Genomic DNA, 24834 nt, shown 5'->3' with positions numbered 1-24834 from the left:
AGATGTCACTTCGGGTGAACGCATACAGTACTTGAGCATCTTGTTTAGTTTTGTGTTTATAATGTGTGTGTGGGCGGTGAGTGGGAGAGGCAGACATAAAACTAGAAAAGTGGAAATGCGTGTGTGAGAGTGAGCAAGATAGAGAGAGTCAGAGACTGTGTGACAGGTGGATGGTGTGTTTTTTATGACACAGGAGTCTAAGTGTGTGTTTGCTTGTGCATGCGTGAATATGTATACATATGTGAAGAGTAAGGGCTGACAGTCTTAGCTGACAGTGAGAGCTGATAATCCCACGCCATTACACACACACACACACACACACACACACACACACACACACACACACACACACACACACACACACACACACACACACACACACACACACACACACACACACACACACACACAGCCAGAATGCCCTGCGAGGATATTAGAGTGGGATCTGTTACACTACATGCAAAGCACTACCCAGCCTCTGACAGCTTGGCTGGGCTGACTTGGCGGATTCATTTGAGCAGTTTGGCCCCACTTCTCCCTCTTGTTTCTTCTCTCCCCCTTTTTCTTCATCAATCTTATTTAATCAGTCAATTCAACCTGAGGAAGATTCTGCCCACCTGGTCCCTTTTTCCAAGAAGTGAAAGCCGAGTCTGAACAATAACTTAAATGAGCTCTGGTTTATCAGTTTTGGGTTTATATCAAGCATTATAGAAGAACTACAAGAATTAAAATATTACTTTGTTGTTACTTGTTACTTCATGTCGCTCAAAATGGGCACGTGCATTCTTTACTGGTCCAAAGGTAACAAGACCTGTTTCGACCAGGCATTAACATGCATGTAAGCCTAGAGCTATATTCTGCATCATTACTTACGATGTAACTTAAATTCAATCAGAGCAGTTGGCTATTAGGCAACTCAACAAGATAGATAGAGATAGATGCTTTTAATTTCTGGCAGACTACGAACGGGAAGTGCATTGTTGGCTCACGCAGTTTAAAAACAACAACGCATTTGGTCTTTGCAAAGTGGTCACTTAAGATGCATTTGGAGACGCATTCTCATGCCAGGTGTGAAAAGACATGCATAGGGCTGTTCACTCAAGACGCGTGTTAATGCCAAACAGGGCTTCAGAGTCTACAGCTCTGTGAGTATTCTGTAGTATTGAACAGGTTGACATTTTTTGAAATGATAATGGCACAAGATGGAAAGTCAGGGGATCACCAAAGTTAGTAGGATACATTTTCTGTGGACCCATAATGTCTGTACAAAATCTCAAAGCAATCCATCCAAAGGTTGTTCCGATATTTCAGTCTGGACCTAAGTGTCATCATTTCCCTCCCTTGAGCCCTGCTGCTAGTGTTGCTACAAAAAGCAGTTCATATTCATGTCACCATTTGCTTCATGTTGAATAATAGGAATACTTTACCCTAATACCTTTTTCTAATATATTTTACCTACACTGATAGTGTGACACAGATTCAGAGACATAATGATCAGTTGGAGATATACAGTTTTAAATCATGCTTTATGTCGTTTGCAATTGTCTTCCAATGCAGCAGGAAGCACTTTACCTTTAACTACATACAGGAAGGAAGACATGTGGTTATATTCATGCGGTTAGGACAGAACGTTGAGTGCTTGCATGAGACTAAATGCACACAAGCTCCCCTCCCTGTCCAGGTGCTATGTGCCAGGCACTTCATTAGCCTACCACTGCAGATGGACGCCGATGGAAAGAGGCTTTTTGAGCTTCATTCTTTGTGACTTGTTGTTCATTAAAATCAAATTATGTGTCAAGAAGCATAACTTGTACGTGCTGTAGTGCACTGATTGCTCAACAAGCTCTTTGTCTTGCCTCAGTACGTGTATGTGTTTGTCTTACACAGTCTGCCAGGCCAATTCTGCTCATTCTGTGCACCTGACGGCTACATTTATGACAAAGTTTTTCTTTGACAGGTGTTTAGGTTTGTAGGATTGTGCCTCAGTTGAACTGAGCAGAACCTTTGCTTCACTTATTATCAAATCATGGTGAAAACGTAGTCTAGTATTTTTTACTTTAATGTGGGCCATAAAAAGATGAAGAGATGGGACGAGGAATACTACTATAACCAAAGATATAGAGGGAAATGATCACGTAATGTGCAGGAAACCAAATGGGGAGGAAATAAGCAGAAGGCAACTTAGGTGTGTGTGTGTGTGTGTGTGTGTGTGTGTGTGTGTGTGTGTGTGTGTGTGTGTGTGTGTGTGTGTGTGTGTGTATACACACGACTATGTTGAAACATCAATGTTATTGAAGACTTTTTCTGTCTTTTTCTTTGCTTTCTGTGCTGACACTCTGATTGTTGTTAATTATCCAATCAATTTACAGCAATGGGGTCATTGGTCATAAACTGCAGGTAACCTGTGTGTGTGTCTGTGTGTGTGTGTGTGTGCGTGCATATGAGGCGAAGAGGCAATGAGCTGGCATACAGTCAAGAGACAAGTCCTTTCCCTGGCCAAAACACCTGCTGGTGCATTTGTACACACTTACGCAAACACACACTCGCACAGCTTTTCTAATCAATCACTTAGGTCTTTTAACATCAATTGTTACATCTGCAGCTATAAAAACAGTACCATAAATGTAATTGCCTTTGATTCCAGCTACATCTCTGCCATTATTGAATTAGCGAACACTGGCTAGTAGAATCAATAGCGATGTTATCACAGGGCCCCAGGTGAGCAAGATATAAAGAGAAAATCAGGTGTGACAACATCTCCTCCATCATCAATAGAGTTGCCTCCTCTCCTTTTCTCGCCATCGACCACATATTGACTGCTGATGAGGAAGAGAATTGATCTCCACTCTCGCTCACTCTCACTGAGAGGTGATTTAACATGGTCAGAGAGTAAAAGGCAATCAGAGGATATGGGTGATAGACAGAGGATAGGAAACACAGAGAGGGAGAGGCGCAAGGGGAATTAAGTAATCCAAATGGAAGTAGAGTGGTCTCTAATTGGAGACATGTGGGGGCTCTGAGGTAATCAAAGAGAAGGAAAACTCACTGCATTTCTGGTAAAAACAATTAGCCGATTCCGAAAAACAGTCTAGGATGTGCGCAGGGGATGCATAAACTGGATGTCCATTACCACCTTGCTTACCACATTGATACTGTCTGTTCACACTGGAAAGCATTTGATTTGATTTGATTTCACAGATTGTGTCACATCCTCGAGGTTGTCCTTATTCATGACCACTACTCAGCTGTTGCTATTTATTGCACTTGTATTATAAAGAATCATTGGCAGTGATATCATATTGGTCATCATCAAAATCTAAAATGATTGATTTTAGTTTATAGTCCTTATATCAAAATGGACTTTACAAAGGCTTTCACAACAAAGGATAAACAGGAAATGGCATACATTCAGGGAAATGTAATGTCCCTAATGTAGAGTAAATAACGTGAAAATGAAATAAAATTGGGCACATAAAAGTGTACGTCTGGCCCCAGGCTTTTTTCAGACTCCACCCTAAATAATGAAGACTCATGCTACCTTCATGGGCCTATTGGAAAAATCTAAATTGCATATTGTGCACTAATTACAAATACAGTACGGATTTTCTGTGTGATTTTCCACATGAAGGCCATGTGTTTTTTAACTGAAATAGGCACATTACAGATTTACGAGCCCATTATTCCACAACTTGTATTACAATAATGTTCGTTTTGAGTGAGTATGGAATTCATGCTAATCATTTTTGCAGACTCCTACCGCTGTATTGTATTTGTTTTGTTATTGTAGATGAAACGCATAGCTTTGATATACGATATTTTTTTATTATTAAGATCCTTAAACTAAAAGTGGATGGTGTCGTTTCTAAAATGTTCAAATGGTGATGAAGGTCTATGTGGCACAAACTACAGATGGCAAGTGGCACTACTGGCAATACCTCTGCCTTACACACATTCATATAGTCAGAGCGTATTGACAACTGCGAGGCAAAACAATCTGTGAAATCCATAGCTGTATGTGATGAACGATGCAAAGCATTTTAAAATCAATCAGTATTTTAAACGTGTTCTAGTGTGGCACCAGCTTTATTGAGAGTCTAGATGACATTTTTATTTTCTCTGCTTTCTTTGCACCTTGATATTCTTGTCATGTCCTCAGAAAAGCCCTAACAGCGAATCATTGGGTCTTGTCAGCCAGCAGGAAAGTTAGACCATCAAAGATAATTGCATGCTAATGTTCAATAAGCCTTGTAAGTCGCGGCAGATAAGTGTAGCTGCCAAACAGCCTTGCCAGGGGAAAGCATATCTAATCCCTTGGCTGTGGCTGGAGGAAATTTAATACTAAGCTCCTTTGGCTAGCCACTTCCAGTGTGGTGGTAGAAACAATTACACAACAGCCCATCAGAGCACAATTAATAAATAAGTGAGGAAGTATCCAGATGTACACATAATAACAAAGATGCATCTTTCCACTAGCTGTACAAACAATTGAAAATTGTACTGAAGGAGTAGAAGTGGGCTGTTTGTTCGAGTTCACTGAACGATGGAGTTTACGCAGAGGGACCCTGTTTATCATTCTCCCCCCTCCACGCTCCTCCACTCCACCCTCTGTTTACATTGTGGTCTGGCCCTATATGATCGCTAATCAAAATATGCCAACATAGACTTGGCGTAAAAACCATCATGTTTAGAAACTAGCTAAATGGGCTTTCATGCTCTTTTAGAAGGATTCTTTAATTATGGAATTGATAAAGGATCGCTGTGTTTTGGACATGTTTTTCAGTTTGAAGCTATCAACATCAAGTTTCAGTCTCCATTTTGTTTTGTTCAGGAAGCTGGGGAATAAGGTGGGCTTGAAGAAAGCATGTGTGATCTAATCGGAATTGAAGGCTGACCAGTCACATTTTTTGAAATATGTTTGTTGTGATGTGCTTTCAAGAAAACAATACGCGTAGTGATATGAACAGGAAATTATGAAGCATGTTGTAATAGAAATTGAAGCAGGCAGAGATTGTCTGTTGTCAATTAAATGAAATTAAATAAAAAATAAGTTTTAAGAAGTATGTTTCTTTGACATTTCAGAATTGGGTACGGCTGCTTTTAACCTAATCGCTACATTGAAAATAATGGCAAATACGAAAGCAACAATTTAACTTAATTTAAATGTAAGAAACAGCTAAATGCAAGCAAATAATTCAAACTGACTTCCCTTGTTGGACCTCTCATCGTATTCACTGTGTGAACATGTGACTTTGTATTTGTGTTATGTGCCTGTGCCCTCTGGATGATCTTTGACCTCAGATAGAGGGCTGATGAACGTTAGGGAGTTCTTACTTGTATGAGGTGAGCCCAGTCACTGCCTCCTTTCTGTTCAGCTCCCAGGGAGTTTATCTTATGTCATCTATGTAATATTCAATAGGGGATTTTAGTACAGGACGAACACTGAAAATGTAAAAAATCTTGTAAGTTAGTGGGGACAACATGACTTTCTAACTTTCTCTTTCAATGTAAGCCTTATTTCCCGTCTGTTTCAGTCTCGCTCTATCCTCTCCTAATTGTCATACAGTGCCAACAAACACTTGCACGTTCAAAGGCTGTACATACTGTATATTACAACATACACGTAAACACGCACCCAACAACTGCACACTCTATTTTGCCTGACCACTGCAGCTCTCTGCCACTTGGTAATTTATTGCTGAGGACGATATTGTATTACAAGATGTATTTGCTCTCTCCTCTAATACGAACATAGATTACAACCAACACTGAATTTACTATCTGCATCCCAGCTGATTGCTTGGGCTGCCGGTGTGTTAGCTTATATCTCTTTAAGCGTCAGCGCCTGGCTATTTACATTCTTCCGCTAAGCCTTAAAACTAATTATAATCGATCTGGGGCGTGATGGAAAGGGTCGTCCTGCTGCAAATTAAAAAGGAATGCAAGGTGACAATGACAGCAGAAACACAAGCAGCATGTCAAGCCCCTCTCTCTCTCTCACTATATGTTTCCTGTCACTCTGTGAGCTGTCAATGATGGGAGAATATACAAACAAAACCCTCTTGAATACAACCCGCCGGGTTGCAACAAATTGTTAATAGATTTTATTAATCAAGCATTTATTTTCAGTACTTTCACAAACCATAATATTAATTAGAGTGATTGTATTGTATGTAAGATCGCTTGCACTCCACTGTATCACTAAGTCTCACTGCTTATGCACATTAAGCCTTTTTTATCTTTCTTTATGTAGTTTTGAGGCCACAGGTGACATTCACATATAATTCCAACATGTAAGCCCTACTCTTTAAAATTCTGTGCTTAGAGTTATTGGACCTCCTAACAAGTTTGATTTCCGTGTTCTTATAGGCTGTGCCCTCAAGCGATGCCTCAAGGTAGCTGGATTTACTGAAATGCATCCCACAGTTCAAACCAATAGTGCAGAACCTCAACAGAGAAATTTTAGGTTGTTTGGCATGCTACACTTGTGAAATTATAAATCAAAATCAAAATCCCCCAAAAGGAATAAATTAGAATCCCATTGTACACCCCTTTTGTAAATCTCATTATGGACTGTTTTGACTGTTTTGCCCCACACAGAAACATTCAGCCAGTCTGCTCGTCAGTGTGTTCCAGCGGTTTAATGGAATAAATTATTTTACCGTGCTGACAGCTTCAGACATGTTTGTTGTATGGAACGTGCAGTCTCCTGAATGACACATCACTTCACTATCTGACAGGCTGAGAAAAGAGAGATACTCAGAGATTCTTGGTCGTTGAATATGACATCTATTCTCGATGCAAAATTAGTATAATAAATGTGCGTTGCACCAAGTAGCCAGATCCTTAAGACGGAAACTCTTTGTTCATCGTCTTGTTGCAGCTGGGCTCCCTCTCACAGCTTTTGACATTGACTGAAGTATGACAAACATGCTGCGCAACATTCAAAGAAATATATAGAAAATAGAACATGTTGATAATTTCAACGGAAGGTCACAATTGATGTGGACCTCCATTGAACTTTCTTGTTATGTAAAAAGATTGAGCATTTAAGCCAAGCGCCAACTTCCAGTACTAAAAAATGAAGCCAACCTAGAAGTGCCAACATCCGCAGTTCGTCGAACGACCACTTGAGGCTGGCTCCACAAGCAAGCCAATCCCCATAGACCACCATGTTAAAATGCCCAACAGCAGATTAATAATATGTAACGCCTGGTACAAAAAATGGTTTTGCTAGATAATTTCCCCGTTCATAGGGGGGAGGTTTTTATATAACTCACCCGTTTAAATGATATTAAGTCATGAGTGGCTGGGTGGGTGCTGTCATATGTCTTTAGCCGCTGGCTTTCTGCTCTGCTGCGTCACATTGGCCCGCCTCAGCTCAACCAACGATTCACCTCTTTGCCCATTTTTTAATTAGCTGGGAGTTAGACGGTGTTGTCACTGCCAAGGTGGCACACCAGGAGCCACCCACATTGAGCTTCACAACAACTCTTTGGAAACCTATGGCTGACATTACGGAGACTATGTCCATATGTTATACAGTCTATGATTTAAACATTTGTGGGTGAGTTATCAGTAGCACGCACGTGTTGCTGCAGTCCCTGTTCAGTGACCACTATAATATGTGTGATAGGAATTTCAACTTTTATTTCTGAACATCAAATGCAGAAGGAATTAAACAAAATCACACCCTGTCCTCAAACATGTTCTATTTCATAAACACTGGTTTCTTTGCCTAGCCAGAACTGTCAAACATTTTCAAATAAACCTTTAATCATCCAGTTAACTGATTTGAAATAGTTTTGACAAATCCTAGTTCTAGTTAAATCCTTTCACAATTTAGTTAGTTTTGGATATTCGTTGAATTTGCAATATCTTTTATCCATACGATTTAAATTTCATTTTATTTTCTGTCTTGATGCTCCACAGCCTGCTGAGCTTTCTGCTCCCAAACATTTTATTGCTAAGAAATTGACTGGGATAAACCATTAAAGGCAACCCACTGCACAAACGGCTAACACACAGAAACACATTATTCTTATGCGAACATGTACAATAAACACAGAAATACACACATGCAGGCATTCCTACCTTCCACCTGTGGAAAGCCCCGGGTCCACAAGCCTGCTGAGAAATCATTTCCCGGGCAAGCGAGCGAAGCAATTCCGTCGCAGCAAGGAGGAAAAAAGGCTTTTTTTAATGGGGAAAAATGGGAGGCAGGGGAAGAGTTAGCAGTAGCAGCCAGGATAATTGATGGCAACTGTTTGGGTACAAGATTAAGATTCATAGGTAGGACCACACATGAGGGCTGGAAACCGGTTTGCGCTGGTGGCATGAAGGATATGAGGCAACACTTTGACTGGCCTGCTGGCTCAATTGATAGAATGTCGTCCCATGTGCAGTGTAAAAAAGAAAACTATCATAAAGGGCTTTACTCACTCCTAGAATGGGGGCTTGAATGGATTCCAACACCTGGGCCTGAATTGAGGAAGACAGAGAGAAAAATGAATGGGAATGGTAGTAGAAGCCCAGAGGCCAGAGAAGCAGGTTTGCACATGGAAGGTCAGTGGTTCCTATCCCCAGACTTGCTGGAGAAAGGCTGTCGAGGAAAGTACCCTTGAGGAGCCTTTCAGCAGTGTGCTTAACACACGACTGCCCCTATAGAGTTGCTCAGTGGCCAACAGTAGAAGATATAGCTCATGCTGTGAATGTGCCTCTGTTTGAATGTGAAGTAGCATGCTGTTTAAAAGTGCATGAAGACTTTTGCTGGATACAGTAACTTGTGTTTAAACAACATTTCACCTTTTTAAACAATGAATACCTTTTTTCAGCACCTCCTTCAGTCACTTTTTAATGCTGTATGAAGACAGATAGCTCACAAAAGGGACAGCAATAGAATACATAATGCTTTATATTATGAGGTGCCTTTCTAGCACCAATTTGTAGGTTCACCCTTGGTAAATATCTGACCCACTGCACTGATTGTGAATAATACTACAGTGGGAATGGGTGAGAATATAAATTAAGTTGTGCTCTAAATGTGAAATGAAAAAGATCAAAATTGAAGGAGAGATGGAAAAAATAGTGGTCAAAATGAAAGAAGATAAGAAGAGCCAAAGATAAGGTCAGATTTTTACTATCATTGAGCCTCTACAGTATCAAGTTCTCTGTAATTTCATTAATGAAATGACACGTTTGAGAGAGCACTGGCCTCTGGGTTTAACACTGCATTTTACATCTTCTGCCACCCATCAGATATGGTCACATGTTAGATTGTTTTTCTTCCTGCACATATAGCTTTATAAAATAAAGGAGTAGAAATAAGATGAAGTTGTTCTTCTTAAAGGGAAACATAATTATCTCTCAAAGCAAGACACTTTGTACAATCCACCCTCCATTTGGGCCTCCTCCCAAAGAAGTTTTCAGTCTTTTACCCGACCATAAGTGGTCACTTACATTGATCGTCATAAGCGTTTGAACACAGCCAATGCAGTGTGTGTGTGTGTGCGTGTGTGTGTGTGTGTGTGTGTGTGTGTGTGTGTGTGTGTGTGTGTTTGCTTTTATTTCCTTTTATCGTTTAGCCTTTTGCAGATGTAGGCACACAGAGGTGTTGTTGGTTCTGCTCTCCCATGAGTTATGTGGATGCCTGTGTGAGCCTAAATCATAACAAACCAAACCAAATCTCCTCTCAAGTTCATCAGCATGTTGCTGGAAACATAATAGCTCAAAGCTAGCAAAGTATTCTCTCTCTTTCACACACATCCAACACTGTCACACACATGCATATGCGCACTAATTTAGGATGTGAGCTGTTCGTTTGACCTCATTGCTCGGCCTATCTGTCGTCTCTCTCTAGCAGACTATTGGGATATGACCAACCTCGGGGGTTTACTGTTTCTACTATTAGCATATAAAGAGCGTGAATTTAATTCAACCTTGTGTTAGCAAGGAGCTTCTGAGACTGCAAGAGCAAAGGCAAAGCCTCTTTGGGAAAACTTTAAAACTGTCTGTGATTGGAGAGGCTCTGCCTGAAGCGCAAGGATAGTCAGGTGGTTCTGCCATGAAATGCAGTAATCACACACATAGCCACAAATAAACATGTGCAGATCTGCGCACACACACACACACACACACACACACACACACACACACACACACACACACACACACACACACACACACACACACACATGCATTCAGTTCAGTTCAGTTCAGTCTAAAGCAGGTTTGTTAACATAGAACAGTCCAACTCAATCTTTTGTTGGGAGTAACTTTTTAACACAGCGGACTCTTCTGATCGTCTATTGTCTTCACACTGACCTCCTGAAGTTATAATAAATCAAACAAAAAGCCAAATCTTTAAAGGCTGATTGTATTTAGATTCATTATTATTAATTGTAGTACTGTATTGATTTGGAGGCATTAAGAATTATGCTGGCAAAACCATAACTAGGCGTACTAAAAATACAATATTATGTACATTCTAGAAACATATTATTAAGGGAAATTAAGTCCGACCATGTTTAGTAAAGATGATCCAAAGAATAATGCACTACTAACCCTGTTTAATTTATCTTACAACTTTCACACTGTGAGCAAAACCACCAACGTCAGCTGTGAGGTTCTGAGCTGTAAGAGCTCTCCCGAGCTGTAAGAGCTCTCCCGAAGTCTAAGTGAGAGGCATGCAGGAACATCTCCTGCCATGATATTCAATCAAAATTATTTTTGTTGTAAACTTTAAGCAGAGGAGAATACAGGTGCCTGACAAGAGGGTCAACAAGCTGAAATTGCCTTACAGCTGCTTTTTGAGAGGCATGATCTTCCCCATTATAGAGGAGGTTAAACAGACTATGTCATCATCCCATGTCATTATCCCCCTCACTCACACTGAAATCAAGCTCTGAAAGCAGATAGTGCTGAGCACTGTGCAGAGAAGCTCTGGAGCAGGGGTCGGGAACCTATGGCTCTTTCGATGACGCGATATGGCTCGCAGACAATTTTGAGCTGACATTTTAACAAGTAATAAATAATTATACTGTGTCATTTTAAAGTAAAACATTTAGCAGCGGATTTTGTTTTAGGTTTCCCCTCTCCTTTCCTCCACCCTGTCTCTGACTAACTATGTGCGCACGTGTGTGTGTGAGTGTGTGTGTGTGTGTTTAGGGGGCGGAGCCCTGCCCTTCGCGAAACAGCTGAGGAGAAACTGCGCAAAGCAAGCAGTAGACCAGGGGTGTCAAACTCAATCACAGAGAGGGCCAACAATAAGGCATCGTTTCGGGGGTGAAGCTTGGAAACTGCAGCGCCCACAGAGTCATACTTTGCCTTGAGTGTTCTTACACTGGAGGTCAACCAGCTCCATTTGGATGTTCACATGTGCTGTTTCCACGTCAATTGCAAACGGATTGCTGAGCAGTTCATGCGCAGTCGGGAACACAGCGGTGGAGATGGTTTGTCAGTGTTTGGAAACACGTAGTGCCCAAAGTTTCCTTCTTCATCAGAGTCTCCCACAGGCAGCTCGGCTCTCACTGCATCACACATGTCCGTGATCACACGGCCCTGAAGCTGCAGGTTTAACAGTGAGATGCTTCGTTGTGTCGCACAAACAGGCCAGCTCACATCCACACTTTTCGTCCCAGAGATCTGTAGTGTGTTTCCCTTTGCTTCCAAAAACGGCCAGATTTCCTCACGCAACTCGAAAAATCTATTCAGCACATTCCCTCGACTCAACCATCGCACCACCATGTTCAGAATGTATCTCCTCAGGAAGAGACTTACATTGACTCTTATAAAGTTTCCTGTCTGTGTTACGGTGCTCATTACATGTTCCATCTCCAGAGCTTTACAACACAGCGCTTCCTGCTGTATGATGCAGCGATACACCGTCAGCTCACCTGCACAGTTCTCCCGCTGCATCTTCTCTCGCATCCTGCACTAATCCGCTCTTTTCATCACATCTCAGGCTCCGTCTGTCGTCTGTCCCGTCAGTTTGTCCCGGGCAGTTTATTTCATTCACATATTTAAATACTTCCTCAAATATGTATTTTCCCGTGGTTGTGCCATGCATTGATTTAATTACCAAAACCGGCGGCCAGTTATGATAGAAAAAAAAAAAAATTTGCCGGCCGGATATAATTGTGGTCTTGAGTTTGACACCAGTGCAGTAGACACAGACAACGTTAGGGGAAACACTGATACCGCTTTTAGTACTCGGATTGTAATACTGTAAACATGGCTCAGGAGCCACATGCTGCTCTTTAACCTCTCTGTAGTGGCTCCCTGTAGCTTTGACAAAAACAAAACATTGAACTAAATATTCATTTTTATGTGTTTTTTGTTGCACAGTGGACAATCTTTTGAAGGGAACACCTCTTATATTGGAGTTTGAGGTGATATTAGGACACTGAAATAAAATTATGGGCGCAGTAGTTCTTGAGTTTAGAGTTCAGACACCCGCCTAACTATGCTAACCGTGGATAAAAACAAAAAATCTAAAATCTCGGAGGAAAATAGAGTTTAATTCTGCGTGGACAGATTTGTGAGGCTTTGTGAATTGTTTAAAAGCCAAAGAAATGAACACCACCACCATGTGGATGAAAACACACTGAAACGCACATAATTAAATACAAACTGGCCTTTTAATTATTGTTTACTCTTTTTAAGCTATTAGGCTGCAGCTGTACGTTTTATTCATTTCATTTTTATATTGTGTTTTTGATTGTTTTGTGTATTTTTATATTATATTCATTTTATTTTTATTTGATTCAACACATATGGGGAGCACTCAAATTGTTTAGCAGTTCTGTGTTTAATTTATTTCAAAGTAGGCCTAAACATGCCAGTGTATTTGTTCCTTCTCTTCAAAAGAGTTTGGTGTTTTCCTTTGTTGAAACAAGTAAAAATAGCAATATGATCTCAACAGTTTCCTTTATTGTCATTCTGTAGTTTCATAAATGCAACAAATATAGTATAACTATATATAAAACTTATAAGCTTTGTTATCAAATATGTTTTGTGGCTCTAGACAAATCTTATTTGGTGGAAGAGGCGGCAAAATGGCTCTTTTGATAGTAAAGGTTACCAACCCCTGCCTTAGTACAACAATTATATCCAGTATTCCTTATTGCAGAACAGAAAGCGTCTTCCAGGTAATCCCAGATGTACCTTTATTTTAGTGGCGGTCAATTGAATAATTGAACAGTTGTAAACAAAGACATCACAACAATTCATGTCACACAATTGACATTAAAATTGAACCTGTGTCACTAGTGTCACAATGTGTACATTTGTCCACAGTCACCTCCACTGATGACAGAATGTAATTTGTGCTTGATAACCACGCAGGTTGATTGTAGTTTTTACTTATCTATAATCACTGATTATCTGTCTGCATTGGTCTTGTGCATAAGGTCAAAAGGTCAAACTCAAAGAGGAGAAAATGAACTATTAAGTGTAAACTATAAAGAAATATAAGGTGTATGTGTGCAGGAAGGTGACCAACATTTAAATCCGCTGTGTGGCAGCAGGTCAGCCATCACATAACTCTTTTTTATCATACATTTTTTATTTGAACTTAGACTACTTTAAGACATTTGCATTTTTATATACTCACATCCAGTCAGCGGTCAAAGGGCATTAAAATCAGGATACAGTGGATCTAAAATCAATTGAGTAGAATTACACTTGTATGTTACGAGGGTAGGCCAACACTGACGACCACTTGGACACACTCTCACACACATTTATACTGGTCAGTATAGGGTCTAAGATTATTTTCACTAGACCTACTGTCAGCAGTAAAAGTAACTAAAGAAAAGGAAAAGGATTTGGGCTAATGAGGTGTGTGTCAGTGTCAGCCAATCACTCCCCTGTGACTTGGATGGATTTTCTTTGTCTGGAGACGAGTTTAAATCCTACAGAGATAAAGACAGTATGGTGGTGAGAGACAATAAATGGATAAAGTGCAGCCATCATACTTGTTAAGCATCGGACTGACCGGTTCTCCAGGTTTCCCCAGCAAAAAAAAAAAATGTTCTTGTTCACTCCCTGGACCACTGAACTAGAAAATACATTGTGTTCAAATAACTAAAGAAATTCAAATTAAAAAGTTCTATCTTCAGTTTGTCCACAGCCATCTGAGCTAACTTCTTAGAGCTCAGATCCAAATAAACTATGCTACAGTATGTTACAAGGCTTATAATGTACTCCTTAATGGCAACATTAACCATAAACTACACCGACAACAAACAAACACACACACACACGCACACACACACACACACACACACACACACACACACACACACACACACACACACACACACACACACACACATAGAAGACAGTAGCGTATTATCGGCCCGATTACTGTTTGCATGCTTCCACTCAAAGCCTCCACTCCCTCCATCTGTTTTCCTGCCTGCAGCACCAGGCTTTCTCATTTACAGCCAGAGTATCACTCAGTCAAACCAAACATATGAGAGGGATTCAACGAGATTTTAAATAGCAATATATTGATAAAAACAGGACTTATACATAAAAATATATGAAATGTACTAGAAGGTAAATACATGTTTACCCACTTCCCGCATACATTTGACAATTTGTTTGCACATTTGAAGGAGAGCATCAGACTGAGGTCATATACTGAACCTGCTATTTAAGTTTACGTGTTTTTTATTTCGGGTCATAGTTTCTCTAAAAGAGACACGCAGCACTGACATATTATCACCTCATAAAGTTGCCATGTCTAACAAGTTGGCAAACAATTGCTATTTACACATCTAGCAGGCATGGAGAAACACTAGCATTCATTTTGAGTTGTGTTTCTGGCCACCTGACAAACAGGAAGATGGATGTTTGCTTATTCTCTTTTAGCTCTGTTTTGGCATCTGCCAACTCCTGAAAAATATTTTTTAGGTCTTAACTTGGTAAATGTTTGACTTTCTTTACCCACTGTCTGCCGTTTGGTGCTCGGCAGGTAGTGTACACAGTCTATCAGAGCTTGTTTGCTGAAAAAAGATAGCTGCAGGCTATCCTCTGTGGAAAACTCCCACAATGTGTTGGGGCTGTGTGCACGAGCAAGGGAATGAATGCTAATTTATGGTAGACCATATGGAGGCAGCGTTGTTGGTAGGTGACCAGAGCTCAGAGGGCAACGTGAGGTTAGTGTTACTGGAGCGTGCCGTCATCACGAACACTCGTCTAGTTATTGTTCCTGATGCTTATTAAGCCGCTCCGCAGATGGACAATAATTTGGGCTATGATTACCATCAGAAGCAGTGGCTTGTAACTCACACTTAGCCAGAAAAGCTCACCTGGGGGACATTAGGGGACAAAGGACAGCTCTGACCTCCAATGTGGCACTTTTTATTTTTGGTGACAGAAAAAGTAGATTTTTTTGTCCTGCCCAAGGCAGTGTTTGAATGCAACTTCCACAAGGTCCTCCTGTTCATTCAAGGCACGTTAGCCAAGCTCAGCTATTGACGGCGTTTACTTATGGAAGTGACATTTGCAACTTTATTTAATTCAGTCAGTTACTGGCTATCGGGATGACCTTTTGCTTGCTTCCCTGGCAGGAGCCTATAAACCTCAGAGACTTACCAGCTTTATAGGCATTCAATAATCGCACAAGGCACTATTGATGAAGTTGTTGTGTGCACTACCTATGAAATGAATTGGGCATGGAGCAGAAAACCACAGCAGTGTAGTGCCTACGTAATCCTGATGAGGATATTTCTGCAAATAAAATAGATGAGAATGCAGCTCAGCGGCATTTCAGGCTCTGCAAACATTTAAAGTTTTTGTTTTATGTAAAGAACTCACTGTTTGCATTCCCTCTATAGCTGACTGTGACACTGTGATTGTGTCAGAGACGGTGATGGATGCATTTTGGTCTTGTCTGCTGGCTGTCTGTTGGAGACACATGGGGGCTGAATGGAAGCCATTTAAAACTAGCTACCAACACATCCGTCCCTCAAAAAGTTTGTGACTGATTTGTGAGAGAAAGATAGATTGTTGGAGAATAGAGGGAGAGCCTCTTTTCTATGTCATAGGAAATGGAGTGTCTGGCTCTTCCACTCACAAACACGTACTTCAAATCTATCTATTTATCTATCTATCTAATTACCTTGTCAATTTTGATATTCGCTGCATACAAACACATAGTTCCTTATAAATATGCAAATTTGCCTCCAATATTTTTGTCATCATTTCAAAAGTAATGACAGGATAAACAAGGCTAATCACAAGCTTTCTGTCTATGTCAAAGCATTTCAGAAAGAAAAAATAAACTAAATTCCCTTCTAGACGATATAAATTGAGCCTGATATGCATTTCCACCCATTGGCTCATAATCTTCTCATTAATTACATATATTGGAAAATCCTGAATTATTATGATTCATTGCCTTAATCCATCACTTCTGAGATGAAATTCCCTGCAAACAAATTAAATCAATTTGCCCACACGGGCAAATGTTCTTCATATATGGAACAGAGACATTGAATCTCATTGGCATTCTCTGCTTTAAGTGTGCCGAGGAGTGAAATCCATCAAAGAGATAAGATGGATTCTCTTTTATATAGAACAGCCATAAGTTTTAAACAATATGAAGATTCATCTGTTCTTGCAGTCTATTCCTGCATCATAGGCAGTATGTTAAACAGTCGTCGACTCTGTCTTATAGCATGTCCTTCTGGGTAGGCAGGCCGCACCAATCTAAAGAGCAGAGACTGCGTTTTACACAACCTTTGCTGTGATATACAGGCTCACATGTAACACATTGAGCATGCAGACAAATTGATTCGATCATGCTGTGAGAGGGGGGAAATACACCCAGAGGTCTATCATTTACGGCCTGCCCACATTCATGCACATTCAGACATATCACCAGAACGATCGCCGAGCTTTGCAGTAAACCTGCAACAGTTCATACTTCCTATATATACGCTCCACAAGGCACAGATGGTTTTGTTGTGGTTCACTTGGTAGTCAGAGCCATCTCATGCTCATGCAGAGCTATAGCATTTCATAGTATTTCGTTAGAAATCATACGTGGGGAGAAAAAAAGTCATATACTTCACATAGCTCCAGACAGATTTCAGAAGTCAGCAGGCTTCCGGAAGGCATGCTTGAGAAAGCAAATGGATAGAAAAAAATAAATTTCACCAGACATCACACACCACAATGCCCGTTTCCTCTGATCTCGGCATCCTGCCCCAAGGGTGCAATAACAGTTTATTACACCTATCCTCACTTTATGACCCCTCCCCCCGCTACCCTTCACGCAGCTCCCCTCAAGCCCACGCTAACTGTTATTGAAAACACCCAGGTCTGCCATATATCATTCCTGAGCAGCACGTTATGCTATGTGCAACCTGGCTAATCACCACCAGCTCTATACGGGTTTTGCCCAGATCACGTAGGAATAGTTTCACTTATCTAATATCTGCTTGGATGTGGAAGTCTTTAAACACACTCCTATTTGTCTTTACAGGCTGTGTTACCTTGTGGCTGAATCATCCCATTTTCCCCATATGTATCTGTGGCGTAATGATGGGGAGTAGATGGGAAATAGAATTGAAAGATTTTGCCAGAAAGTGCCTGCGTCGGGAAGAAAAAGTAAATGAGTTTGGCTCAGTTTATTGCTAGCCAAGAGGGTAGAGTGCAAAGATTCAGGTCGAATCTAGGGGGACGTATGGTATAAAAAAGAAAGTAAAGTGTATAGTAGGATGTGTAGGGATTTTGGATTAAAATGCAAGGTGCCAGTAAAGATCTTTCAGGGTGGAAGTGTTCAGAGAGAGAGGTAAGAGCTCATGGGTGACAATGTGACAAGACTCAGGGATGGAGCTGTCACCCCTCTGTCACACTGATGGCTCCTCCGCCCTCACAAGGGTGCAGGTGGGAGAAACCACACCGCCATGGCAATGCAAATGAAGCTAAATTGCAATGCTTCAAAATAAAGAATGTCACTGTCTATATCTTCAGGTTGGCCATAATTCAGCCTCTTTTTTTACTAAATCAGCTTGGATTAAAACAGTGATGGCATGTAATGCTTTTGTTGTTTGGTGATTGTGTTTCTGATTTTGTTTTTGCTTTGTACACAAAGCCGTGTGATTTCACACAGACTTTGGGATGTACAGTATTTGCCTTTTTTGAATCTGCTACTATGTATTCATTAGGCTGTGCGTGTGTACATGCTTGAGTGGGCAGCAACATCTTATTGCGCAGATGGCTTGTGTCGTCATGAATGTGAGGGGGGGGGGAATGTGTGATGGGTGGAAATGGGTCTATTTAATTACTTGTCAAATGACCAGCCCAGCTAGCCGCTAAAGAGTGTCCATGTGCTCCGAGAGGTGATGTGAGGTGTGGTTAGGGTGCAGTGAGGTCCAGTGACTTCCTAGTCTAACATGACCAGGTCAGCTGAGCAGGTGCAGCAGCTTACTGTCCATGGGCTCATGTTGACACCACATTGTCTCTGAATCATTATTGTACCACAAGGCTGGCACACAAAAACACAAATCAGCTTTTTGTATATGAAATCCCTGTTCACTCAAGTCGGTGCTTTCTTCTATACAATAAAGCAAAGCTTGGAATGCACAAGCTCTTTTTGCTGGTAGTCTTTAAAGACTACATTTAAATCACACAAAAATCATATCAAAGTGAAGTACTGCAGTGTGAATGGTCAATGTTCAAGCTGTTTTCGCAGTCAAACATGTCGGAAAACAAAGTGGAGTGGGTCTTTGAATGTTTTCATAATCAAACCCTGCTCTATCTAATGTTACTGTATTAATACTGTCCTATCCCTCTCTCTCTATTTTACTAGTATGTGCTGGTACAGAGAACAAGCTGAGCACCCTGTCGGACCTGGAGCAGCAGTACCGCACCCTAAGGAAATACTACGAGAACTGTGAAGTCGTAATGGGCAACCTTGAGATCACAAGCATCGACCGCAGTCGGGACCTCACCTTCCTCCGAGTAAGGACTGAACCAAAAGATACAGTAAACTGATTGTGAATTGTATCTCTACATATATGCCCACACTTCTTAAATTGTACCAAATATGAGTAAAAAGTTCAGAATGAGAACTTTTTCATCACTCTCTTTTTATTTGACCTTGTTGCCCACAGAATGTCATGTGCTCAGATCCTTTCCAACCAATCAGTGCTCTTAGTGTCTGTAGCCGACGATAAGCAGCGAAGAATGTTGTTCTTATCGGGGGTAATCAGACCTCTTTTCCCAGAGTGTCTAACTGATTGTACGCTTTGGATCTGAGCCATAGAATAATCCAAATCCAAATAAGTTGATCTGTCTAAACTCCTTTTTGATTAATTGTGATTCACAGACAGAGAAGGGAAAGTGACGTTGTACTGAACATGAATTCCTACCTCTCAGAAAATGTTGAGGAAGTGTTCAGATATTAAGGAGCAATTTTGTATAATCATCTTATCACCAAACTGTGCAAGTTAGCAAACTGATTCACACTGTCAAAGGGAGGTTTCTATAGGCAACAGTGACATGCAGTGCTGAAGAAGTACATGTTGGGTGAGGGAGTTGAGGTGGAATTGCCGTCATGAATACTTACTTCCATTCCGGTTTGATGGACATATATACAAACAGGGTGGGTGATGACAGCCCCAGGGGTCAGAGAAGTAATAGTGTGGTAATGAGAGGTCAAAAGGAGGCAGGAGAAGTTACCGTTGTGAAATTAGCAGGAGAGAGAAAAAAATTGCCTGTATTTTTTTGTGGTGAAGTCAGCTGTTACTGTTGACCTTTGTTGGCCTTCCACTTCTCAAGAACATCAACCTGGCACTCTGCTCAGCTAACGCCATCCAACTCCAATTGATTCCAGTCTATCTGGGGGGCAGGGGAGCTCCCCTGGTGTTACTCTAAAGTGCTGACTGAATGAATGGGCTGGTATTGCTGTGCAAATGAACTGGGCCACAGAGGCGTTACAGAGAAGACAAACCCCAGACAAGGCAATCTGTGTTATTTTATATTTTACTCCTAACAGTGATGATTTTAAGTTAATGTGGCAAAAATGGTTTGTTTCCAATAGGTAAACGTAATGGGGTAGCTCATCTTCTCTTTTGTATTTAGTTTGTATGCACACAAAAAATCAAGATTGGTCAAAGCAGTAAATCAAGATAGAGTCATTAAGTGTTCCCTACGATGCAGAACAAAACCAAGATGATATTAAGAAAGAGGAAGCAATGGATGGTAAAGTGCCACTATTAGACCCCTGAAGAGGTTATAGGCCCCACTGACTCAGATGAAAATAGATGGTGTGGGGCTGAGAGATGCAGATCAAAAGCAAAGTGTAGTAGTTGTTTAACTACACAGAACCAATGTGTACTTTAAAACAACGTTCACACTCTCACTTTGAACAATATCTCATATCTCCGTATAAGCTTCTGTTACATAACCGCAAATCTTTGCAGGTTGAGTATAAAGGTGCTTTTGACTACAATCCCCTCTGTACCTGCCTACTTTAACATCACACCACCACTCATTTACAAAAGGACTCCCTGTGGCGCCAACTTGCCAGGTTTCTCCACCTTTCCATGGTTGGCAATTAACATGGGTTAATTGAAGATGCTAATTAGGAACACAGGGTGCCAAACAGCAAGGGAGCAAGAGGGCATGGTGCAGTGTGTATTTTTAGGGAATATTATTATTATGATAAAACATATTAATAACACGGTTCCCCAGGGAGAGGGAAACTTCACCTTGAGGTAGAGAAGAAGGGAAGGAGTGAAGAAAAAAGTATTTTGCAGCAGCCTACCATACCACCTGTCTCTGGGAAGTGATTGAAACTGATGCCTGTGCATTGGCTCTTTCTTTTCAAGATAGCCAAGAGATTGATGGCTGCCTCCCAAAGCCCCTCAAACAGCTTTAGCAGTAAATAGAGTCCATCTTCCAAACTGCCTTCACGACAGCTGAATCAACGCTCACACTGTGATTAATAACTGCATTTCAGCACTAAAGCTTTCTCCACACTCTCATATATGCACATTCAAACCAACGGAACAACAGGGAGCTTTAAACACACACAGTGTTTACATCGTCACCGCTTAAATCACTCCTAAATCCATACTCTCATTGCTTTTAAATCTTTCTCTCATATCATAAGCAGAACATACATTTGCATACTGAATGCATGCACATAAGGAAAATACAATGACAAGTCTTGCCCTGCTCAACATGTGACATTTTCTTTTTATGGATTGGACACAGAGGAAAGCAAACACGCACATTCATTTCCCTCATGTCACTTTGTCGCATGTGCTCATAAACTGTTCTGTGATTATGAAATATTAATTTTCCCTCTCCTCCCTCTTACCAGTCCCAATAGGAACCCACAGTCAGATGTGATTGTTTGTCTTGCCATTGCAACCATTAGTAAACATGTAATCCCCCCCCCAAAAAAAAACAAATGTTAATGCAGTGATCAGATTGCTTAGCAGCCCAACGCCAATTCACTGCTAATACATTATGGATCATCATTTACAAATAGAAACATTTAATTTATCCAACAGGCTTTCTGTTATTAGTGTTAGTACACATTTGAGAACATGTAAATGAGGCTTAAGGACTTAAGATATTGTGTTACAAATTTGTCTTTTAATATAAAAATACTTCCTTCACTTCCTTTGTTTATTTATATTTATCTTGTTCTTCCCTGCAGCATATTAATTACCAGATTATTTTAAATGTTTTCGTTTTGAAAAAGAGGGGACGATCTAAAACAAAATCTAGATATCTTTCATTAAAATGCAGTCTGATACACACAACTACAAACTAAAGAAATGTCCTTAAAATGTACCTTTTGGAATGAGGCGGCTGGGTTACGGTAATCTTTTTAGCTTACCTTCTTTTTTTGGATGGCTTGTGCCTTAACACCTACATTATGCACTAAAGAGGGCTTCCACACAATGATGGTGGTGGTCTGTTCATGTGACCTTCAATGACACTTGTGTGAAGTGTTCACTTGACCCCACATTTGTTCAAGAAATTCTCAGCTGTCACAGGAATGCGTACCAGATGGAAAACACTGCGAGTGCACCAGTAAGCAGGAATAACAGACTAAAAGGTGACTAGAGATTAAAAATGTATGGTTACTTAAGTGAGCAACTTCTAACAAGGTCAGAATGTATCATCTACATGCCAATAAATCTGCTAAATTTGTCGTATTCAGTATTTTTCTATGGCATGGTAGAGAGTAGCCTAGATAGAGGAAAATTAGGCAGCAGAAGTGTCCTCCTTCTTTGTTATTTCAGTCCCAGTTGTCTTGACCCTGCTTTGCTTGAGAGTGAAGGGGCCAATTATGGGTTAATAGGGATTGGGGGTTGAGCAATTCAAAAACCTTACATAACGCAGGCAATGCAAGTATTTTGGAATGAGCATTTATGGCCAAGAGAAAGCTTGAGTGCAGTAGGTTCGACCGACCTGAGCTGTTTTTCTATGCAGTAACATTAACCTTAGAGGCTATAATCACATATTTTGTTCTCCTGCACAGACACATAACACACTCCAGCACCATCATAGACATATTATGTGACAGGGTTTACAGCAAATTCATCAGCAAGCTGAAGGTTACGAAAAGGACATTTTGATGAAAAAAGTCTCCAGCATCCAGACACAGGATTTCTTTTTTTCTCATAACTGCATGGAATAAACAGCAGTCAATGAGCCTCACTGCTGGTGTATAGCTCACTTGGTAAAGCATAGCTACGCTAGAGGACGTGGACTGACCATCTGGGTCTTTGGGCAACAACCATCCAAAGACTCCTTGGAACAACCTGTGTGTGTGTGTGTGTGTGTGTGTGTGTGTGTGTGTGTGTGTGTGTGTGTGTGTGTGTGTGTGTGTGTGTGTGTGTGTGTGTGTGTGGCAGGGTCATAAATCAATGTGCAATCATCAGTCCATCTTTCCTCCTCCACCAGATTTATTTTTGTGATACTCTTCCTTTCAAACCGATGATTGCTGGTTCATAAATTGTGTTTGATTCGACCTAGCAAATGAACATTATGCAGCCAGTCACAAATATATCGGCTACAATTAATTGCGTGCAGGGATAATAAAAGAAGTTACGATTATGATAGAGGCTGATTGTGAAATGTTGGACACATTAAAAGCAAGTGAAGTACATATACAAATACAATATTACAAATATAATAAATCAGCAATAGTCTATTTTGAGATGTATTATAAGTTTAAATTGACATTGTAGGATGTTTCTGCACCTCGTTGTACATGTTGTATAAAGCCTTGTTGCTGTGCATGTATGAAAAGTTATATAAAGTTTAAAGAAAAAGGTTTATTAATGAATACTACTTCCAACTATTCCATTACCACATGATGAAATTGCTTTCACAAGCTATTTCTCCCAGCATATGAAAGCATCATCTATTCCTGCACTCCATCGCTGTCTTCTGACATCTTTCTTCATACTTCTTCTTGACTGACATATTTGTCCCTCAGGCACCATTGGTGCCCTCCCCAGCTTCCTAATTGTTGGTGCACTGTTAGATGAGTGCAGATTACGTTGGCCCCATGCTCCTCAGCAAACTCCTTCAATATTAATGAAGACTGATGAAGTGCTAGGGAGCCCCTGTCTTTCAGTCCCGACCTAGATTGGATTGACAATTGCAATTAGCGTCCCCTCAAGTCCATTTCCATCACTTTAATTTGACACGAAGAAGGACAGTGTGGGGTGGGAAGGGAGATCGTTGAGAGAAAGAAATCCTGAGGAGAAAGGTTAGGGAAGGGAAAATAGGGTGAAATAGTTTGACCAGTAACTAGTTTGAAAGCTATCAAAGAGGAGAAGCATACCTGAGCAGTCACAGAGGACCTCACCGATATCTGAAGTGATTTTCTGCAGCTTACGTTTTACATTTCTTCCATCTTCCTTTTTCGTCATGTGCAGTGGCAGCAAGAGGAAAGACCGTACTAGTCAAATCCACATGAAGGCCTTCATGTCAGGTTTTGATCTCCACTGTGTGGTTCCCACTGCCCCTTGTGAATCTCAGTATATTTTCAGAGTTTGCCTGATATCAGGATGTCTGTGCCTAAATTTCTTCTCCCAGCTGCAATAGTCACCAAATGGATTGCTTGTCAGTGCGTGTGTGAGAAAGAAAAAAAAGTGTGAGATACAGGGACAGAAACCCCTGAAAATGAATGATTTTCCATCCTTTTGCAGTAAAAACAGGCTGATGATGTGTCATGTTTGTGTGTACTAGTTATTATATGTGTGTGCATGAACATACTGTGTGTGTGTATTGTGTTATTTTAACTGATAGGAAATGTGACATCAAAACCTTTCTGCCATTCATTGTGACATTCATTTTAAGCCAACCCTTCTTCAAAAGGACTGAAGCAATTAGTGTGTGTGTGTGTGTGTGTGTGTGTGTGTGTGTGTGTGTGTGTGTGTGTGTGTGTGTGTGTGTGTGTGTGTGTGTGTTCGTAGGGAGGGTTAAAACCTGTCTCCTTGTTTGACTGACATACATTTTCTTGCTCCCCTTCCTCTTCTGTTGTTCAGCCCATATCATTTTTTTCTCCTGTTTTTTGGAAATGCTCTGGACTGATGGGCACTGGAATGAGAATAACATAAATGCCTGCCATCCCTCCAATGAGCAAACACACAATTACAGTTTATATTGACCTGTAACCCTGTGGTGTTCAATAAGAGAAACATTAGCAATTAGACGCATATCTAACACAGCAGCTGTGCTGACCTGCTTTGTACTGCACTACCATCAAATCATGAAACATTCAAGCACATTTGTGTTCCCTTGTAGTTAATTGAATGTGCTTCTGTATACAATAACCTGATGTGT

General features: G+C 40.7%; 1 protein-coding gene across 1 annotated transcript in view; it reads left to right on the top strand.

Annotated features, from left to right (window-relative positions):
- erbb4b (erb-b2 receptor tyrosine kinase 4b) overlaps positions 1-24834 on the top strand; it is a 293782-nt gene that overhangs the window by 128251 nt on the left and 140697 nt on the right. The window contains exon 2 of the mRNA XM_029458708.1: positions 18824-18975. Within this exon, the coding sequence (XP_029314568.1) occupies positions 18824-18975 (152 nt within the window). The remainder of the gene's footprint in view (positions 1-18823; positions 18976-24834) is intronic.

The sequence above is a fragment of the Cottoperca gobio genome, chromosome 21 (assembly GCF_900634415.1).
Source record: "Cottoperca gobio chromosome 21, fCotGob3.1, whole genome shotgun sequence".
NCBI lineage: Eukaryota > Metazoa > Chordata > Actinopteri > Perciformes > Bovichtidae > Cottoperca > Cottoperca gobio.
This window is presented reverse-complemented; position numbering and strand designations above follow the sequence as displayed.